The sequence below is a fragment of the Talpa europaea genome (assembly GCF_964194135.1).
Source record: "Talpa europaea genome assembly, chromosome: 4".
NCBI classification, from domain to species: domain Eukaryota; kingdom Metazoa; phylum Chordata; class Mammalia; order Eulipotyphla; family Talpidae; genus Talpa; species Talpa europaea.
The window spans coordinates 103,096,672-103,115,870 of record NC_140070.1 but is presented as its reverse complement, the minus strand read 5'-3'; the positions used below and the strand labels follow the sequence as shown (position 1 = coordinate 103,115,870).

Below are 19,199 nucleotides of genomic sequence, written 5' to 3'. Positions count from 1 at the left end.
GAATAAATGTATTTGAGGAATGGGCTCATACAGTTTTTATTCTCATGTCTCTAGATTTACAAAAGCTAAAATATGGGAACTCTAAGTTGCAGGGGTACTACTCCAGAAGGCGGGGTCAGAAACTCAAAAAGCTCCGAGTAAAATAGGGACACAAAAACACAAAATGCTAAATGCTTGTCTCATTTCCAGCCAAATGCATAAAAATGCATTTTAAAATAGATTGATCACCACTTTTAAACTTAGACTAAAGCTTAAAAGTGGTGCTCAATTTATTGTACCTATTATTCAAAAGTATGTATTCCATATTACTCAAAACATCTGCTAGAGCTCATCTGCTATAGCCCCCTCATGTTTTACAGATAGGAAGAAATCATGTTATAATCTTATCTCCCTATTTTGACATGAATATAAATAACTCTACCATAATATGCCATCCAAGCTGGAATAAACTCTTTGAACATGAAAAAAGCTACATATTCCAATTGGAACATTTTTATTTTAACAGCTACAAATGCATTGTTAGTAATACTGTTTAAAAGAAATGCTATATGACACAAAATGAAGTCTCATTTCAAGGGGATAATGTTCTTACATTCTTTACAGATGAACACATGGGATTAAAAATTCAATTTACATCCTTTTTTTAATGAATGATTTAATCTATTTTTTTTCTTTCTTTGCTAATATTCCTTAATAACCTCTACTTGTTTTTCACAGTACCTCTCCATCAACACAGTCAACTGTTTTTTTCTAAAATTTTATATGTGGGAAGCAAATTAAGGGAATATAAGACTAGGAAGAAGTACTAGTATAGAAGGCCCAAACCAGAAGAAACCCTAACAAAAACATTAACAGACATTTTAAACGAATGCAGTGCTGAATTTGAGCCTACACTGAAATTTGTTCTTAAAAACTGGATGCTTAAACTTATTGGATGTTAGGAAAATCAAGACTATCTCAATAACGAAACTCATCTGTTAAAACCTCACTCAGAAGGCTAGGAAATGAAGACTAGCTTTTCACAGGAACCTATATGATTTTGCTACCTTCATTTTAAAATATGGCACTTACACATTTTAGAAAAGTAACACATTTTAAAAATGAAGAGCCTTTATTTTGAAACTGAAAAATTCTGTTCAAAACGAAAAACAATACCTTGTACCTAAAATCTACTCCTTCTTCTTCCTGTGTTCCTTATCTCTATGAACAGAATCATCAACTTCAGTCTCTCCAATAAAGCCTCAATTGTATTTTCTCCCATTGTTTTCTTATGTTCTCGCTCACATCTGTGCTATCCTTTCCATTCCTACAACTTCCAAAGGCAAGGCATCTTTCTGGACTTCCCCTTATTTCATCAAAACTATAATCAGTTTGACTATTTCTCATTGCCAGCCACCACTTTAGCCTAAGCCACCCTCATCTTTTACCTGGTTTATTGTACTGTTTCCCCAACTGGTCTCCTCACTTCGACCTTCAACTGCATCCTATTACCAGTAAAGCAGCCTATGACATGCTTCTCACTACAATACCGTCATCATTTCCTAGCCCAGAAAAAGTTGAAGTATCCATACTCCCTCTACTATCCCATAAATGGTCTGGTCTCATTTTCTACCACTCTTTCCATAAAGTCCCTCCCTGGACTCCAGATATACCAGCTTTTCCACCAGGCACACGCGACCTGCCCCACCCTTTACACTTGCTGTGCTTTGCCTGCAATACTTGTCTCCTAGAGAATCTAATGCAACATCCATTCATTCCTTCAGTGTTGTTGTTTTTTTTTTTTTTTTAATGCAAAAATGTTATCTTCCCAGTATGCTTGGCCATTCTTTCTGAAATTTCACCTTCCTTCTCTGACATTTCAAATTCTTCTTTCCTATTTTGGTTTTTCTCCATTATATATATATATATATATATATATATATATATATATATATATATATATTATTTCTCCATAATATATATTTCTCCTACTATATATTTACTTTTTTATGTAGTTTATTGCCAGTCTCCCCAACTAAAATGTAAACTCCATGAAGCAAGGGTATGTCTTTTGTAATCTAAGCTGCATTTCCTATGTCCAGAAAAGTGATTGGTGAATTTTACTGAATTTATGAACTTATAAATGAGTTAACAAACAGAAGAATGGCTCCAGCTTGGACTCTCACTGCATCTTTCCTAGTTTTCTGCCAGCAGCCTCTCTTCTTTGCAATCAATTCCATATAAGTCAAATCATAGTTTAACTACAGAGGCCTGATCCTATTGCTGCCCTGATAACAAACAAAAGGGGATTCCCAACTGTCCAATGAGGACAATACAATTCTACAGGATGGCAACAAGATCCTTCATAATCAGCATAACCTTTACTAAACTCATCTCTTTATATGCCATTCTTATACCTAATTCTATAGATTGGTATCTCTCAAACTTGAGTAATTTGTGGTCTATTTTAAAAGGGAAAAAAAAATTATCAATGGTTCTCAAGGTCACATCCAAGGATCCTAGTTTGATAAATACCAATTTAAGAAATTAACATGCTGGTCAATAAAAATGTCTTAATAACAGATTATTGCTGGTAAACAGTTTTTACAATTATAACCAAAAGGAAAACAAATCTAAAAAATCTTCATATACCTTGTAAATCTTTAGAATAAATCCATGAAACCCAGTTAAAAAAATGCTGTTGTATATTACCTACTCAGCCCAGAAGAAGCCAATGCTTACCTGCCTCCCAGCCTTCATTTTTGCTGTTACTCTACCTGGTATATCTTAACTCTAATTATCAAAATTCCACTCATCCTTCAACACCTAGTTTAATTAAATATCCTTCACAAACACTGCTTTTTGATATCCTTAGCCTGGTATCCTTATCTCTCAGTTTCTCCAGGCAATTTTATATCGCGCCTATGGTATTAACTACATTGAACTTCATTATGCTATACTATTGTTATGGGAACATAATTATTATTATTATGGGAACATAATTATTATAGCTTCTAGACAGCATAAAGATTAACCTTTTCTTGTCTCATTTATGCAACAACTTGTATAGTGTCTTTCACATGACAAATAAGAAATCTCCACCTAACCATCATGTAGGAGGAAAAAATGCCACTATAAATGTGACCCTTTAACAATGCTTTTAAAAATGGAACAGTTTACAACCAAACATAATTTACTCATAGCAAAAATATGGGGAGAAAATTGTAGTAATTTATAAAATTTACCTTCTTTTAAGCATTAAGTCTGAGATAGGTATGCATCTTAGACCGGTTCCCAAAACCATAAGGAAGGAAGTCAGAAGCACAGTTACCCGAAGACCTAAAAGTAAATAAAAACAATGGGATTATTTTCTATTTTCTCTTCAGTTAAGTCCAATGTCAAGAACAAAGATTAATATTTCATTCAATCATACTGATATTATATACTGATATTATGCATTTCCTTTAACTCCCAACATGAGGGGAAACCCTACAAGCTGAAAATAAATGATTCTAACTTTAATAGAAAACTTGAATGACCACATCAAGGAGAGAGGGAGGAAATTCCATTAGCTCTGACTTTTCAAAATGAATGGCTAAAATGTTTCATTCAGCCACTAAAAAGAATACAGAAAATAATTTTTGAAGACTAGATATTTTAGTTTTATATCTCCAATATAAAATTTCTAATGTTTAAATGCAAGCTGCTAATAAAAAGCTAAACTAAAAAGTCTTTTAAAGTAACAGATTTATTGCCTTAATCTCAAAAAATGACAATTTACCAATTCCATATTTTGTTCTGTAATTAGGACAATCTAATACTTTATTTTTTCTTGATTTATCAGCTGGCTTTCAACTTATAGAATGATGCTTTTTTTTTAGTATGTGTGCTGCCGAAGCAAGCACAGAATGATGCTATTTAAAAAAAAAATAAGGCTCACTTAGGACTTTACAAGATAATGTGGATCAAAGAGCTTTTTCCTTTATATCCCAAATATGATCATTTATTTTGAAAATGACTGGCAATGATCAGTTATATGTATAACACGGTGAAAAATAGAACATGAAAATAAGGTAACCTAAAACAATATTCTAGCCATGGCAGAGTAATACAATGCAATATAATATGTTGTAATATAATAAAATATAATAAACATAACAGGATAACAAAACAGGACTGCATCTTCCTATTGGAATGTACACTTTTGTAATTTTGCCTTACTACTCTGGGTCACACTATACACATCATGCTGAGTATGTGGCAAAGGCGGCAACATTTCTTCCAGTTTCTCCCAAACTCAACACTTCCTTGAAACCACAGTGATAAAATTAAACTGTTTCGTGCAAATTTTTCTTTTTTTTGGCAAAGAGGTGATGATTAAATGTTTGGTCTTCAAAGTACCTCTCTGTTTGAAGGAAACTGAATGTCAACAAAACCATAATTATGCAGATTAAATATAGCAAGAAGAATCAACAAGCTCTGGATCAGGCGCACACACATATTACACTGAAGATAATTTGTGATGTGAACCGAGTCAACTTTATAATATCCTTATATGATCTAAATATTATTAATAGAATTTGGCAGAAGGAATATCATAGAAAATGTGCTTCTTGGTAGCAAGTAATGCATCCATACTGCTCATTTACTGATTCCACTGAAAAAACACAAATTTTAAAATGCTATAGCCTCAGGAAATAGAGGACAATTAATAAAATGTACATTTGTGGTCATAAATATCCCAAACTTGCAAAATGTTTTATTATAACTTTATATCGATGCACAGGTGCCCAATAGGATAGTGAATAACACTGGATAGATTTAGCAGAATAAGGCTTATATTCTACATGATGTTTATTTTTCCCCTAAATACCTGGTTTGTAATTAAGGTAAGTAAACACCAAGTGAGTGATAGAACACTGTTTATGGCTATATGGCCAAATACCAAGTTTCCTATTGTTAAAGCTGAAGGCTAGCATACTTTTTTACTCAATTTTAATGTTTTTTAATAAAATAAAGGGCCATATAACAGTTAATATAAACTTTCAAGAACAAGTAAGTTGTGAAAAGCTGATTATTAAAACCACCTCAAAGATATAGCTTGTGGCTTTTTTGCTTATATTTAAGTGTTGCCAACTATTACTTAGTCCACTCAGTTGACTGTCAATTTTAAATAGAAAACTTCCTTTACATCATTTGAATCCTGACAGTGCAGGACTCTATAATTTCATCAAAAAGATATCAACTGACTTTGGGAAGGAAAGGTATAATGATCCCAGGAAAACAGACTTATGACATTTAGGATCTTTATATAAATAGATCCCAGGTAATTACAGTGCTAGGATGTGAGTGCAAAAACCATTAGAACTATTTTGGAAAATCAAACATGATTGAAAATAAAAATAAATTCTGTTCAAATATGGCAACCAGACAATGTAGGAAGCTTCTTTCCAATGGATGAGACAATTTCTGTTGCTGGGAACTTACTGTATATAGGAATGGGACCTCCACAACTGGTGCTTAAAAACTCAAGATGCAAGGTTGATTAGGAAAAAACAACAACAACAACAAAAACCCAACCATATACACATCCACAATGGATGCTTGGGAAGTCAGTTTATCTGTATGACTGCCCTTTCCAGGCATACTTCCATCAGCTGAGTAAAGATGAGCTTGGCTTGACCTTTTTAGGACTCCTGCTTCCCTATTTCCAATAGTTCTAGCCTTGCCACCCTAAATCTGCCTTGGAGACTATCAGGACTAACACTGTGCCTGTTTTTCATGTTCACATTCTGAGGATCCAAGATTTCACAGGTCATCCTTATCCCAATGACTTCATGAATCCCATAATCTCACATCATCCTGCCACCTCCCCAACTCCTGACACCTTTCTACTGTGCCTTCTGGAGTGCATCAAACCCCATCATGTGAACCCCATCAGATAGTAGCCATCACTATGTCTTCAAATTCACTAACCTTGTCTTCTGCAAAGTCTCATTTGTTCTTAAATCCTGTCTAGTTTGGGTTTTTTGGTTTTTGTCTTGGGCACTGATTAATTTTCATATGCAGAAGTTCAGTACTGTTAGTGTTACTCTTTTTATGTGTCTGTCTTTACCATTCTCAAGCTTTCTTTTGTCTTCTTGAACATATACAGTATATTTATATTAATGGTTTTGAAGTCCCTGTCTATAAATTTTTTCCACATCCTCGCCTAGAATTAATGTTTCTTGATTTCTTGATATTAACCATTCTAACTGATATGAGGTGAAATTTCATTGTGGTTTTGATTTACATTTCCCTATTGACAAGCAACGCAGAACATCTTTTCATGTGTGTGTTGGCCATCTGTTTACCATCTTTCACGAAATGTCTTTTTAGATCCTCTGCCCATTTTTTTACTCTAGTTGTATGATTTCTTGTTGTTGAGTTGCACAAATTGTTTATAGAAAAATACCCCTGACTCTTAAGATTGCCTGTCTGTGTCTATGCAAGCATGTCATTTTCCTTGTTCTAATATATGGTTTGCAAATATCTTTCCCCATTCCATTCTGTCTGCACTTTCATATTCCTACTTGCCTGGCAAACCACAACTTTGGTTAAATCTCTCACCCATGGCTGCACTTGCCTTACAGAACAGGATGGGGGAAAAAACACACCAGCCAACTGGTCTCACTTGAAATTAACATCCTATCACTTAAAGTACTTTGTGTTGCCCAACAATCCTATTATAATTCCTAGTCCATGCCACTTCCAATTTCCTATGAAAAAATTGCATAATATATGTACTTTCTCACTCTTCCAATTACTGTTCCTCTACCCTCACTTGTCAGGTGATAATTTTGTTTCCTGTTTTCTAAGAACTATAAACAAAGACAACTTCCACAATTCCAAAAGCTCCTACCATCCACCATCTGCATCTGCATCTACATTATCTTCTCTGTGTTACTAAAGAATTGGCTGTCAACACTTTGATCTAAGGCCAACCAGTCTACTTGTGCTCTGAGCAGTGCATCTGATCTTGCTTACTGGAGGGCATGGCTACAGTACTTTTTCCATTTCCCTCCAGCATGTCAATTTTACTTTCTACTGGATACACTGGAATACTGCATTTCAGAGATTTGCTTTAATCTCTGCTTTTTCCTCTAGTTAGTGTCTCCATTTCCCTGCTGACCTTTACAGCACAACTGTTAAAGAAATAGCTGCACTCTGTCTCCAATTCTTCTTGCATTTTATTTTGAACGCAACCCTACCACTCCAATGAAACTGTTTATTAAAGGACACCAAAGAGCGCCATGTCACTAAATTGAAGGCTCTATTCTCAATCCTTACTGGCTGGTAAAATCGGAAGGCCCCCAGACTTAGTCTTCTCCTCTCAAGCAATGCTTTCCTACTTTCATGGAACTCACCTGTGAGACAGATGATCTCACTCAGCCCCATGACACAAATACCAATATAGCCTGATAAGCCCCAAACTTACTGCTCAGGCCTCTCCCCTGAACTCCTTATATAGAAATCTGACTGCCAGTTTAATCTGTTTACCTAGATATCTAATAGGCATTTCAAACCCCTGATCTTTATGCAACCTGTCCCCAAATTGTTTCTTCCAGAATCTTCCACATTTCAGTAAACTGTAGCTTGATTCTTTCAATCACTAATGCTAAAAATATGAGAAACATCTTAGACTCCTTTCTTTCCTGAATACCCCACATCCCATCTATCAGCAGTTACTGGTGAGTCTACTTCCAATAGACATCTGGAGTCTAACCAGTTCTCAAATCCTACACTACAATTACCCTGGTTGGAAGTCAGCATCAAATTCACTGGAGTTATTCCACTCACCTTCTAGCTGGTCTCCAGGTTGAGGCTCTTATTCTCTAGACAATGGCAGAATATTTTTCACTTTTTAACTCAAGCCTTTCAACGAATTGAGTCTTTAATGGCCAACATCCTAGGAGGCTGTGCATGATTCAGCCTCCACCTGTATGGCTTCATCTTCTAGTGCTGTTTTCCTCGTGGCTCTATTCCAGCCACACAGGCCGCAGTGCTCTCTATGTTAGATGTCCCAAACAAGTTAAGGACACTTGTGTTTGCCAGAAACAGTGTTATCCAGCATTGCCAGGTCTGCCTTCCTTTTTCCTTCAGGTCTCTGCTGAAACACACCTGGTCAATGACATGCTATATATATATATATTTTTTTTAAAGATTTATTTATTTATGCAAATACTGGGTACAGCCAGAAGCGCTGGAGGGTGAGAGAACTCACCAGAGCCAGAGGGGAGCGGGAGGGTGAGAGAACTCACCAGAGCCAGAGGGGAGAGTAGAAAAGGCAGTGACGAAGTACACTGCTGAGGGGAGTAGTGGGCGGCAGGAGAGGTCTGCGCACCATGTGGGACCCTCCTCTGGTGGCCAGGGAGCAGCCGGGGATCGAACCGGTGCTGCAGAGGCTGCGGGCAGCTTCGCAACCCAGCGTTCAGGCACAGGGGAGGCCCTGACATGCTATATAAAACAAAAAACCACCCAATCACAATTCCTTTCCCCCTTGCCCTGTTTCATTTTTCTCCAAAGCACTTACCATCATCTGACATACTAAATATTCAATTTTACTGTTTGTTACCAGTATCTCCTCACTGGAATGTAGGTGCTCTGAGACTACATCTCATCAGTGCTTAGCACAGCTTTAGGTGTTCTTTCCTCCTTGAAACCTTCTTCACTTGACTTCTCAGGCGCACTTGCTTTTGACTCTATTAGTTCTCTAGCTAGTCCCTTTTTGTCTCCTCACTAGAAAATGAATAGGGGTGAAGATGGTACAATACCCATTTTAAGAAGATAACTGGTCTTCTCTGCTTAGCTGGCTGGGACCCATCGCAGCAGAAAGGTCAACAACCTATCCTCTAGGGAGCAAGATACTTTAGTACACAAGGATGCCAGGAACTTACTTTCTATGTTTATTGATAGGAAATTTGCAGCAAGAGAGCCAACACATGAAAGTGTATTAGCTTTCTCCTACTGAAATGGAGAACCACTCACTAAAAGGGAGAATTTTAAAATTTATTTTTATTGCTTCAATCAATGGAAAATATAAAAGTGCATTTACTGTATAGTACAGGAACTATGAAAAAACTAAAGTAGTTTATTTCATAAAGCAATTAGGTGGTCCCTAATTTATTTGGCCATGGATAGTAGACATAATTATAATAAAAATAGTAAAAATTAACATTTCTCTACCAAACACACAAGGTTGGCTAACTTTAGTAATATTGAAAAATGCTCCTGATAAAAACATAAATAAAAACAGCAAAATTTCCCTCTAAATGTAGCTAACCTTGTAAAGAATGACCAAGAAAGTGTCACAGATAGGACACAAAGGCACAATCACAACTAAATGCAATTTGGGACCCAAGTCTAAATTTTGGGGTGGGGATAGAAGGGGGAGGGGAATGGGATTGAACATTTAGAAAAACTGGTGCAATCCAAATAAAGTTTCTAGTTTAAGAATAAACAAAACAATCTAAACAAAGACAACCTCTACTCAGCATAAGAAACTCTCAGAAGAGAAGCACATATCCTCTGCATAAGTACTTGCTCTACCTGGAATTTCTTTTTTAAAGATTTTTATTTATTTATGCACAGAAGAACTGGGGTGTAAGCAAGAGGCGCAGGGACTGAGAGGATTCACCAGAAATAGAGTGGGGAACAGAACAGGAGGATTTACTGAAATACATTGCCAAGGGGAGAAGTGCGTGAGACAGTAGAGGGCTGCTGTGCCATAACTGGGTTGGCACTGAGACTTAACCCCTAGGCCAGTAGGGAGGCCCCCTACCTGAAATTTCTATGCCAGTCAAAACATACCTCCAGGCCTGGATACCTCTCATTGTTCTCATTGTTAGAGGGTTCTTGCTTGTATTGTATTGAGTTACATCCCCTTCTTACTTCATTCAGTTTAGTTCTTCCCTTCTGGAACTGCACACATTAAGACTAATTCCTCTTTTACTTGAGCATCATGTATTTTATAATGTGCCTCAAGTTTCTTTTTGAAGTTTGACACACCCAGTTCCTTTTATCTTACACATTATGATTTTCACATCCTTTGTTATTCTTGTCACACAACTTTAAAGTATTTTAGTTTGTTTATGGCCTTCTTTAAATGAACAACACTCAGAACTGAACATCAGTGTAGAGCATATCAAGTTATTTCTCTTCTTATTTTGAGTATTATGGCTGATGCCTAAAATTTTTGTTGTTTTTTTTAGCAGTTACTTCGCACTGATCATGAATCATTTACCCATATCTGGTATAATTCGATGCCTTTCATTCAATCCTAAGACTTCCCTTCTCCCCCCCAGGTTCACACTGGTCAGTGGTAAAGTGAGATGTCTGTTCAAAGTATTACTCAATGAAGAGAGTCTTCATTCATCTGCAAGCTTTATCTGAGAGTCATAAAGCTCATCTGACACAGCCACCTAGTCACAAACATACACTTCAAAGCTGCTGTGCACCATCTTCCAGAAACCAGAATATTAGACTCGATTTCCCAATAGTTCTTCCTGGACTGAAGTCATCTATTGTATACGCAAAGCCAACTCATTCCTTCCTGATGTTTGGGCACCATCAACCTATTCTCCATCCGTCCACCCTCCACATCCCCAAATTCCTACTAAGTCAAAGCCTCGGTCACTTATGTCAGGTGTAAAAAACATACACAGCACGTGCACGGCGACACTTTCATGTCCACAACAGGCAAAAATCGAACATTTTAGAGATCGCTTCATCTCAGCTGTTGCATAATAGGCCTCGATAAAAACATAAATATCTGCAAAGACGCTTTCCCTTATTTGTCGCTTCGGGGACGGAGGGCTCCCCGTCGGGAAAGGGATGCCAGCAGCACTCCGTCACCTCACACAACCCCTAGGACGAAGCCAGGGGAGGCGGCTCGCGGGCCTGGGGATCCGGCGGGCCCGGCGCCCCCGAGCGACAGCGCGGCCCGCCCCGGCCCCTCACCTCTCTTGTCCAGGAGCCACATAAACGCGAAGCAGGGCAGGAAGCCGATGGGCCCCCACAGCACCAGCAGCGCGATGTCCCAGCTGGAGAAGCCGTAGGCCTGGCGCGCCGAGTTCTGGATGGGCCCCCAGGTGTTCCAGACCAGGCCCTGCGCGAAGGCCAGCAGCGAGAAGAGCAGCAGCACCAGCCAGCGGCGCCCGTACACGCGCCCGAGCCCCGGGGCCGCCGCGGGCAGCGCGGCCGCCGCGTCCCGGCTCCTCCAGGCAGGCGGCGGCGCAGGTCCCAGCCCCGGCCCGAGCAGCGGCTGCCGCTCCTCCTCGCTGCTCCAGCCCGAGCCCATCGCGTCGCGCGGCCCGCGGGGCGCCGGCCCGGCGCGGTCAGGGGGCGGCAGAGCAGCCCCGCACGGACGCGGCGGGACGAGGCTCAGGCCGAGTCCGCTCCGCTCGCCCTCGCCCTCCGGCCGCGCTCGTGCGCCTGCGCGGTGTGCCCGCTCCAGGCGGGGCGCGGGGCGCGGGGCGCCGGGCGGGGGGCGGCGGCGAGGTCGGGGTGCGGGACCCCGGCTCGTCAGCCAGAGACACTGGCCTTCCTCTCCCCCGGCGGGTTAGGGGGGCTAAACAGAGGCGAGAGACGGAGCGAAGCCCGGCTTCCAGCGGGGAGAGGGGATTGGAAAGGAAGGGGCGAGCGAGCTGAGCCTCGGGAAAAAGCAGCTCCCACAAAGGATGTGTTAGAGGCTGGGCGAGGAGCTCGGGTGCGGGAGGAAGTGTCTGAGTTTACTTCACGTGCTTGATAAACAAGCCGGTGACCTCCGGTCACTTAAGCTAATGCTTGTAAAGCTATATTGGTTTATTCCTATTTTTGTTGGGTTTATAACTTCAGAAATTATAGGGAGATAGGATAAGATTGAGGTGTGGGTGGGACCCAGGGAATTGCTGCCTAGTTTTAGCAACTGTCTTTTTGTGTCCTGCCCAAAGAAATGATAAACTGGCTAGCTATAAGAAGGGATCATGCTCAGCGAAATAAGTTAGAAAGAAAAAGAAAAATACTGGATGGTCTCACTCATAGCAGGAATTTAGAAAACCTAAATAAGGGACCAGGAAAAAGACAAAATAAAAATCGAAATCAACAAGCAACTATAAACCAGAGACACACTGGGGGGGGGGGGGAGGTGGAGAGGGAGGGATGGAAAGAGGAAGGACTAGAGTCAAAATAAAGGGGGGGTGCAATTGCATGGGGAATATAGACAAAATAAAAATGCATACATTGTGCAAAGATGAAAAATGATGTAAGAATTATATAAAAATATTTAAAAAATAAAATAAACTAGCTAGCTATATATATAAAATATACACACACACACATACATACACACATATATTATACATAGCTTTCTACCTACACATTTTGCCTTGTTACTTAATAGACAAGCAATGAGCATATATTAAGAATGGAAGCCTTTTGCTTCGAAACGGCCTAGCTCCATCTCTTGATGAAGCGAAAGCGAGGGGAAGGGTGGGGGTTGTTGATCTCTTGATCAAGAAGCCGGTTGTTTACTTGACTATACAAGTCCAGAAGCCTGACAGCTGTCGGTTAGTGTCCTTGAAAACCTAAGTCGAGCACTTTGGTTTGCCTGGATTGGGAAATGAGTCACGGGGAAGCAAGTAAAGGACATTTGCCAGAGGCCCGTGTTCCCTGGCAGCCATGAAAACCAGGAGTCAGAAGGGCAAGGAAGTGGAAGAGAAATGTGAGCTCTTGCCATCTCAGGAGCTGGTCATGGCTGCAGAATAAGCGAACACATAGCTACAAACCAGCGCCTCTGGCCCCACAAAAAAACAAACCATTCTCCAAAACGTCAGTACTGCTAGGTGGAGAAAAGGGCCGAGGCGGAAAACAAGAACCCGACTAGAAGACGAGGAGAAACCGAAACGAAGTCAGGATTATATTGAACAACTAAGGTCTGGGGAGGGTAAAAAGCGCTACAGCCGAAACCACATGCTCACAATTCAACAAACGGGGGATCAAAACAAACCCGCGCGCCCCCGCCCAGTGCCCGTCACGTGATCGTCACGTGAGCGGCGCTTCCGGGGGCGCCCGGGACCTGCGCGGCGGGGCTCTTACCTGGTTCAGTTTCCGAGCCCGAATTTGTACCAGCACGCACCCGGCCCCGACCCCCACGCCACTTTTAGGTTTGGGGGGAGCCCTCGTGGTGCCAGCCATGGCTTCAGGCCGGGGTGTGGCCGCTGTTACTGCCCCTGCGGCCGGAACTGGAGAGGACAGAGGTAGGTGCCAGGCTGAGGTCAGACCACGAGTGCAGCCCAGTGCCACCTGACTCTCTTGGCACCTCTGATGTACCCGTTTGGCCTTGCTCCTGCCCAGGGTCTGCTGCCCATGCATCCAGATGTGGCATCCGGATTTTTGATCATTGTACAGATCCGTATTCCCTCAGCCTGGCAGAGCTGTTTCACGCTTGAGGGTATTTTTGAGTGGTAGAGTGGTTTAAATTAAATTTGTGATATTGAGGCCCTTCCATGAGGTCCATGGAGCTGCTAGAGACTTTTGTGAACTGTGATTGTTAGCTTTTGTTTTATTTTGGTGAAATCTTGCTTTAGAGAACGGGTGAGGTTTGGAGGCTTAGGAATCTGAGATTCCTGTGAGTGTGAGAGTGATTGCTTCATGCCTCACAATAGTCTCACTATTGCCACGGGATCCACACACTTTTGAATATTTTTCCTAATTGAGTAAAGAAATCTAGAAAGGAAAAACAATGAGCAATAGGTAGTAAGGTGAATGCTATCAGTAGTACACACTTGGTGTGAGGGCTGTCACAGGAGGAGAGATTCCAATGGGAAAACAGAAATGCTCCAAGGAGAGAATAGGTATGTTTTTAGGATTGGATGAGATAGTGACAACTCGGGTTGTGGTGCTGGGGGGAAGAAGTGGGATGGCCAGTAAGCTAGGGTAGAGAAAAACTCAGGGTGGATGTGGTTAGAGATCAAATAGACATGTTTGCCTAGAGGAAGAAATGACCATTCCAAGCAGAAGAAACAAATTATAACTTCCTACTATCTGACCATATTTCCTGCCTTTATAACTCACTTGCTTATGTGCCCCAGGGAGATAATTCTTAAAATTCATTCACATCTTCACTCCATCGAACCTTTCATTTTCTGTTAATCTGTACCCCCTTGTATAGTTTGGAGTGTATGTCATGGTTTATAATCTTGAAAATTCACTATGATTCCTGCTCTTTATTCTTCTGGCAAACCCTTATGCTGGATGAACCCAAATCTTTTGTCTTTTTTGCACCTGCACCTGTATGACTGAACATTGCAGGGAAAAGTCCTGGACAATTTGAAGACACTATAAAATGAAAATGGCCAACTTCTTGGATATTTGCTTTGAATCTGATATCCATATGAACCTGTGTTTCTCTAGAAAACCCACATTCTTTCTCCAATGCAATTCCCCCAATTCTCTATATCCTCTTGTTCTCACTTTCAGATGATGATTTTGCAGGTCAGTTCTGCATCTGATATGTCTTTTTCTCCTCTTACTCTCAAAATCTTATCCAAATCATCCACATTTCTTACTGAAACCTCTATATCTTTATGCCTGTGTTCCTGTTTCCTGTCTTTTGCCCCTCCAAACCCTTCTCCATTCAGCAGCAAAAAAAGTGACACTGCCTTACTTAAAATATTTCAATGGATACCATTGCTCTTAAAACTTAGAATAAAATCTAAGCTCCTAGCCATGGCCTACAGAAATCCTGGTCAGGGCTCTGCTGATGTCTTCAGCAACTTCTCTTGTCACTCACCATGCCCCTACCCTCCTATCCCCGACCCCAGCCTCATTCATGCAGCAGATCTTCTTCATTTTCAGGTTTCAGAGTAGGATTTTTCAGTACCCCCCACTGAAAAATCCCCTTTTGAGACCTTACCAGGCCAACCTATCTAAAATATGGCTTTCCCCTGCCCTATGAGCTTTCTCTAGCCCTATGAACTCCCCTCATTTAATGTTAGTCTGTAATTACGCTGTGATTACAATCACAAAATTGTTCTGCATTTGCTACTATAACTCCAGAATTCTTCACCACACGGAAAAGAAACCTGGTACCTATTAGCAGTTGCTCCCTGTCTGCCCCTCTCCCCAGGCCATGGCAGTCAAGAATCTACTCTGTATAGATTTGCCTATACTGGGCATTTTATACAGATGGAACCATACAATATGTGGCCTTTGGTGTTTGGCTTTTTTCATGTAGCATAATGTTTTCAAGGTTCATCCATGGGGCGTTTCTTTTCCGCATTTTTGCTATTACTGATAATGCTGTTCTAAACATTCATTTGCAAGTTTTTTTTTGTAAACATGTTTTCAGTTCTCTTGGGTGTTGGAGACCCCTAAGGCATGCAGTGCTGAGATAAGAAAAAACATCCTGATCTGTATACGGGCCAGACCTTGGACCCGGGCTGATCAGTTTTTCAGTCATGATCTTGATGTTTTTCTTGTCTCAGCACTGCGTGCCTTAGGGATCTCCAACACTTGGGCATGTATCTAAGAGTGGAATTATGGGTCATATGATAATCCCATATTTAACGTTATGAGGAAACTGGTTGATTTTAAAAAAAGATTTATTTTTATTTATGCATACAAGAACTGGAGTGTAGGCCAGAGGGGCAGGGGTTCGGGGGGAGAGGATTCACCAGAGACAAAGTGGGGAGCAGAACAGGAGGATCTACTGAAATATACTGCTGAGGGGATCAGCAGGCCAGACAGGAGAGGTCTGTTGCACTATGTGGGTTAGCTCCCTTGCAGAGACTCATGATGCGGTGGCTAAAGATAGCTTGGTAGTGTGGAGACCTCAACCCCTGCATTACCAGGGAGGCCCAAGGAAACTGGTGATTCTTAATCTTGAAATCCTGAGGAAAGAAAAAAGACTGGTGAAAGTGAGTAGCTGTCTTGCCCCTCCCTACCCCCCACTGAAAAATCCTACTGGAAGAGAAAACCTTTTCTTAAATTAGATAAACCTTATGTGGGAAAGGGTAGGAAAATACATACTTTTTTTTTAAGATTTATTTATTTATTTATACAAGCACTGGGTATAGTCAGAAGCGCAGGAGGGTGACAGAATTCACCAGAGCCAGAGTGGGGAGCAGAACAGACAGAAGGACCGAAGCGCGGGATGGTGACAGAATTCACCAGAGCCAGAGTGGGAAGCAGAACAGACAGAAAGACCGAAATACACTGCTGAGGGGAGCAGCGGGTGCGGCAGGAGAGGTCTGCGCGCCATGTGGGACCCTCGCCGGTGGCCGGGGATTGAACTGGCGCTGCAGAGGCTGCGGGCAGCTTCGCAGCCCAGCGCTCAACCGCTGCGCCACCAGGGGAGGCCCGAAAATACATACATTTTAAAAATACATGTGATATGGTCACTGTGTTCAGTACAATGATGAATATAATGGAGTCATAGAAAAGTTAATTTTGAGCGTATCTCTAATTTCTTTTAGCTTCAACAGTAGTCAGTGACAGTTGCAGTACTTTATATTAATAATAAAAAAAGGTACCATTCTTAATTACCTCTCCATTATCAAAACAAATTTGAATACACTCTATATAAACAGAAGATTTTTTCTACAATGAAGTAGAAGACACTCCTTGCCCTCAAATAGTTTATAAATATAGTTTTTGGGAAAAGACAGCAATTAAAAATTTATAAAAATGGATAACACATATCCATAAGGCAGGAGGCAATTAGTCAGTATATAAATATTACACACATTAGGTGCTTTGGAGACTAAGAGGAGAAAGAGCTAGTGTAAATTGGATTTACCTGTGCTTCCTAGAATTCTTTCCTAGAGTTTTGGTATAGTTTGAATATAGAAATTAGTGGAAGAGGCCACTTCTGGTGAGGTAAGGTCCAGTGGAAAGGAACAGAGAAAAATCCAAGGCACCTGGTTCAGAAGGCAGGCGGGGAAACTGGTTCTACTAGAGTAGAAACTAATAGAGAATACAAATGAAAAAGAGGAAGACTGTGTCTTTTGAGACTAAGGAAGAGCGGGGTGAATCAGAAATGTTGAAGTGAAGAAGACAGTGTCAGTTTTCTCAGAAAAAAAAAAAAATAGAGCAGGGCACCCTTAGAGGAGCAAGTGAAGAGGTCCTGGGGATATGAGAATGAAGGAGCTTGGGAATGTTGTTGAAGGGGAGCAGGGTGACTGGGAGTCCATTAGTGGTAAATAGTGTGACTCGAGCAAGAAAGCGAACCCGAGGAGATAAGCATGAAATTGTGGAACCGATCACTTTGTTTTGACACTGTCTCTGGTTGTGCTCAATAACTCATTATGCAAAGTGGAGGAAAAAGGTGCAGTTTTCACAAAATTTTATACACTGATGAAAGTGAAGTGTGAATTCAGAAAATATTGATTGAGCATCATCATGCCAAGCACTTTGCTAAGCTCTAGGGATATAAAAGCAATAAGCTTGTTTTCAAGGATGTGTGGTATTTTCTTCTGACGTAACAACTTGGAAATTATTAAAAATAAGCATGAGATGAGTAGGCATAGCACAGAGGATTTTTAGGGCAGTGAAAAAGAATTACAGTTAATTTTGTGATTTTATAATAATATATACATGTCATTACTTTTGTCCAAACCCAAAGAATGTACAATACCAAGCGTGAACACTTAGATAAACTGTGGCCTTGGGGTGATTATGTATGTTAGTTTAGGTTTATTCGTAGTAAAGGGGAAAAAAAGTACCACTCTGTAGATTTATGTTGATAATGAGGAAGACTAGACATTTTGCAGGGCAGACTATGAAAAATCTCTATACTTTCTTAATTTTATTGTAAATCTAAAAACCTGTTCTAGAAATATAATCTTGAAAAAAATCAAACAAATATGAACTGTTTAGAACTGCTGTTAAGAATCAACTTAAATTTTGAAGGAGACATGTTACCTCCTGTATCACACATTGCTCTAAGCTTTTTAGGACAACTAAAAATTGCAATTCTTTAAGTCTGATTCTGTCTTTCAGATGGAAGTTACTATGTTTCTGCCTATTGAGATCTCATAGTTATAGTTACAGCCAGGTTATGTCTCGAAGAGAAGAATGTATGCTCTGTAACTCTTCTTCCAGTTCTTACCAAGGGAAGATTTCATTCCAGAGTGTAGTATGGATTTGAGTTACATAGAACTGACACTCCTACCTGACTAGGTCTGTTTCAGTTGGAGATGCCATACTCTCTTGTTTCCATTTTTTGAAAAGGGCAAGGGAGAAAAGAAAAGCAAAAGTCTGTGTAATCTCAAGAAATAAAAAAACTGCATGCTACAGCACTTGTATAATTTATAATGTAGCTAAAATACTTTATATTCAGTAATGCGAATATCAGAAAAGCAATACTATTGATATTTTTTAAATTCTGGTAAAACATGTAAAATTTACTGTCTTTGTACATGTTTAAATATACAGTTGTTCAGTAGTGTTAAGGATATTCACATTGTTGTGAAGCGTATTTCCAAAATTTTTCATCTTGCAAATTTGATTCTACACCTAGTAAATAGTTTCCCATTCTCCCCTCCCACTGCTCCATAATAGCCATTTTACTCTCTGCTTCCATGATTTTGACTAGTTTGGATAACTCATACAGGTGAAATAATAGAGTGTTGTTTGCCTTTTCATGACTGACTGATTTTATTTAATGACCTTAGGTTTATCCTTGTAGCATGTGGCAAAATTTCTTCCTTTTAAAGACTGAATAATATTCCACTGTATATAAAGACTACATTTTTATCATTGATCTGTCAGCGGACATATGGGTTGCTTTATCCTCTTGATTGTAATAAATAATGCTGCTATCACGCTCTTCAAGACTCTCCTGTCAAATATTTTTAATGAAAAGTGAGAGGAAATAACTGGTTTATTTTGAAATATGAAAAACTTACTTAGAGGAGGTTAAAGAGTTAGATGAAAACATTTTGGTAGAAATTTTGAAGGTGCTTTGGAGCATTTTAAAGAGCTTGAGTTTTTGTGACCGTTCTTTCTAGTATTTACTGCACTTAAAGCATAGATTTGCTTTCCTTGCTTTAGGGTTAAGACAGGTATTACTTTTGAACTTAATTAAGTATGATTTGTGAGCCATCTTCTGACTCATCAATGTATTAATGTGAGAAGACATTTTCAGAGTTCCTAGCCAGGAATCACAAGAGCAAGAGGATGAGAAGCAGCTAAGGGGTTAT

The 19,199-nt window shown here is 40.1% G+C and overlaps 2 protein-coding genes across 2 annotated transcripts in view; one reads left to right on the top strand and one right to left on the bottom strand.

Moving 5' to 3' along the window:
* The window catches only part of SLC49A4 (solute carrier family 49 member 4), a gene marked incomplete at its 3' end in the record, with an annotated part of 61,929 nt that extends 50,492 nt beyond the window's left edge, over positions 1-11,437 (bottom strand). The window contains exons 1-2 of the mRNA XM_084232341.1: positions 10,978-11,437; positions 3,225-3,318 (exon numbers count right to left, since the gene is read on the bottom strand). Of these exons, the coding sequence (XP_084088467.1) occupies positions 3,225-3,318; positions 10,978-11,317 (434 nt within the window). The 5' untranslated portion in view covers positions 11,318-11,437. The remainder of the gene's footprint in view (positions 1-3,224; positions 3,319-10,977) is intronic.
* Positions 11,438-12,675: 1,238 nt separating this feature from the next.
* Positions 12,676-19,199, top strand: part of HSPBAP1 (HSPB1 associated protein 1) — a gene marked incomplete at both ends in the record, with an annotated part of 45,484 nt that continues 38,960 nt past the window's right edge. Inside the window, 3 exons of the mRNA XM_084232683.1 lie at positions 12,676-12,718; positions 12,957-13,253; positions 14,476-14,490. Of these exons, the coding sequence (XP_084088809.1) occupies positions 12,676-12,718; positions 12,957-13,253; positions 14,476-14,490 (355 nt within the window). The remainder of the gene's footprint in view (positions 12,719-12,956; positions 13,254-14,475; positions 14,491-19,199) is intronic.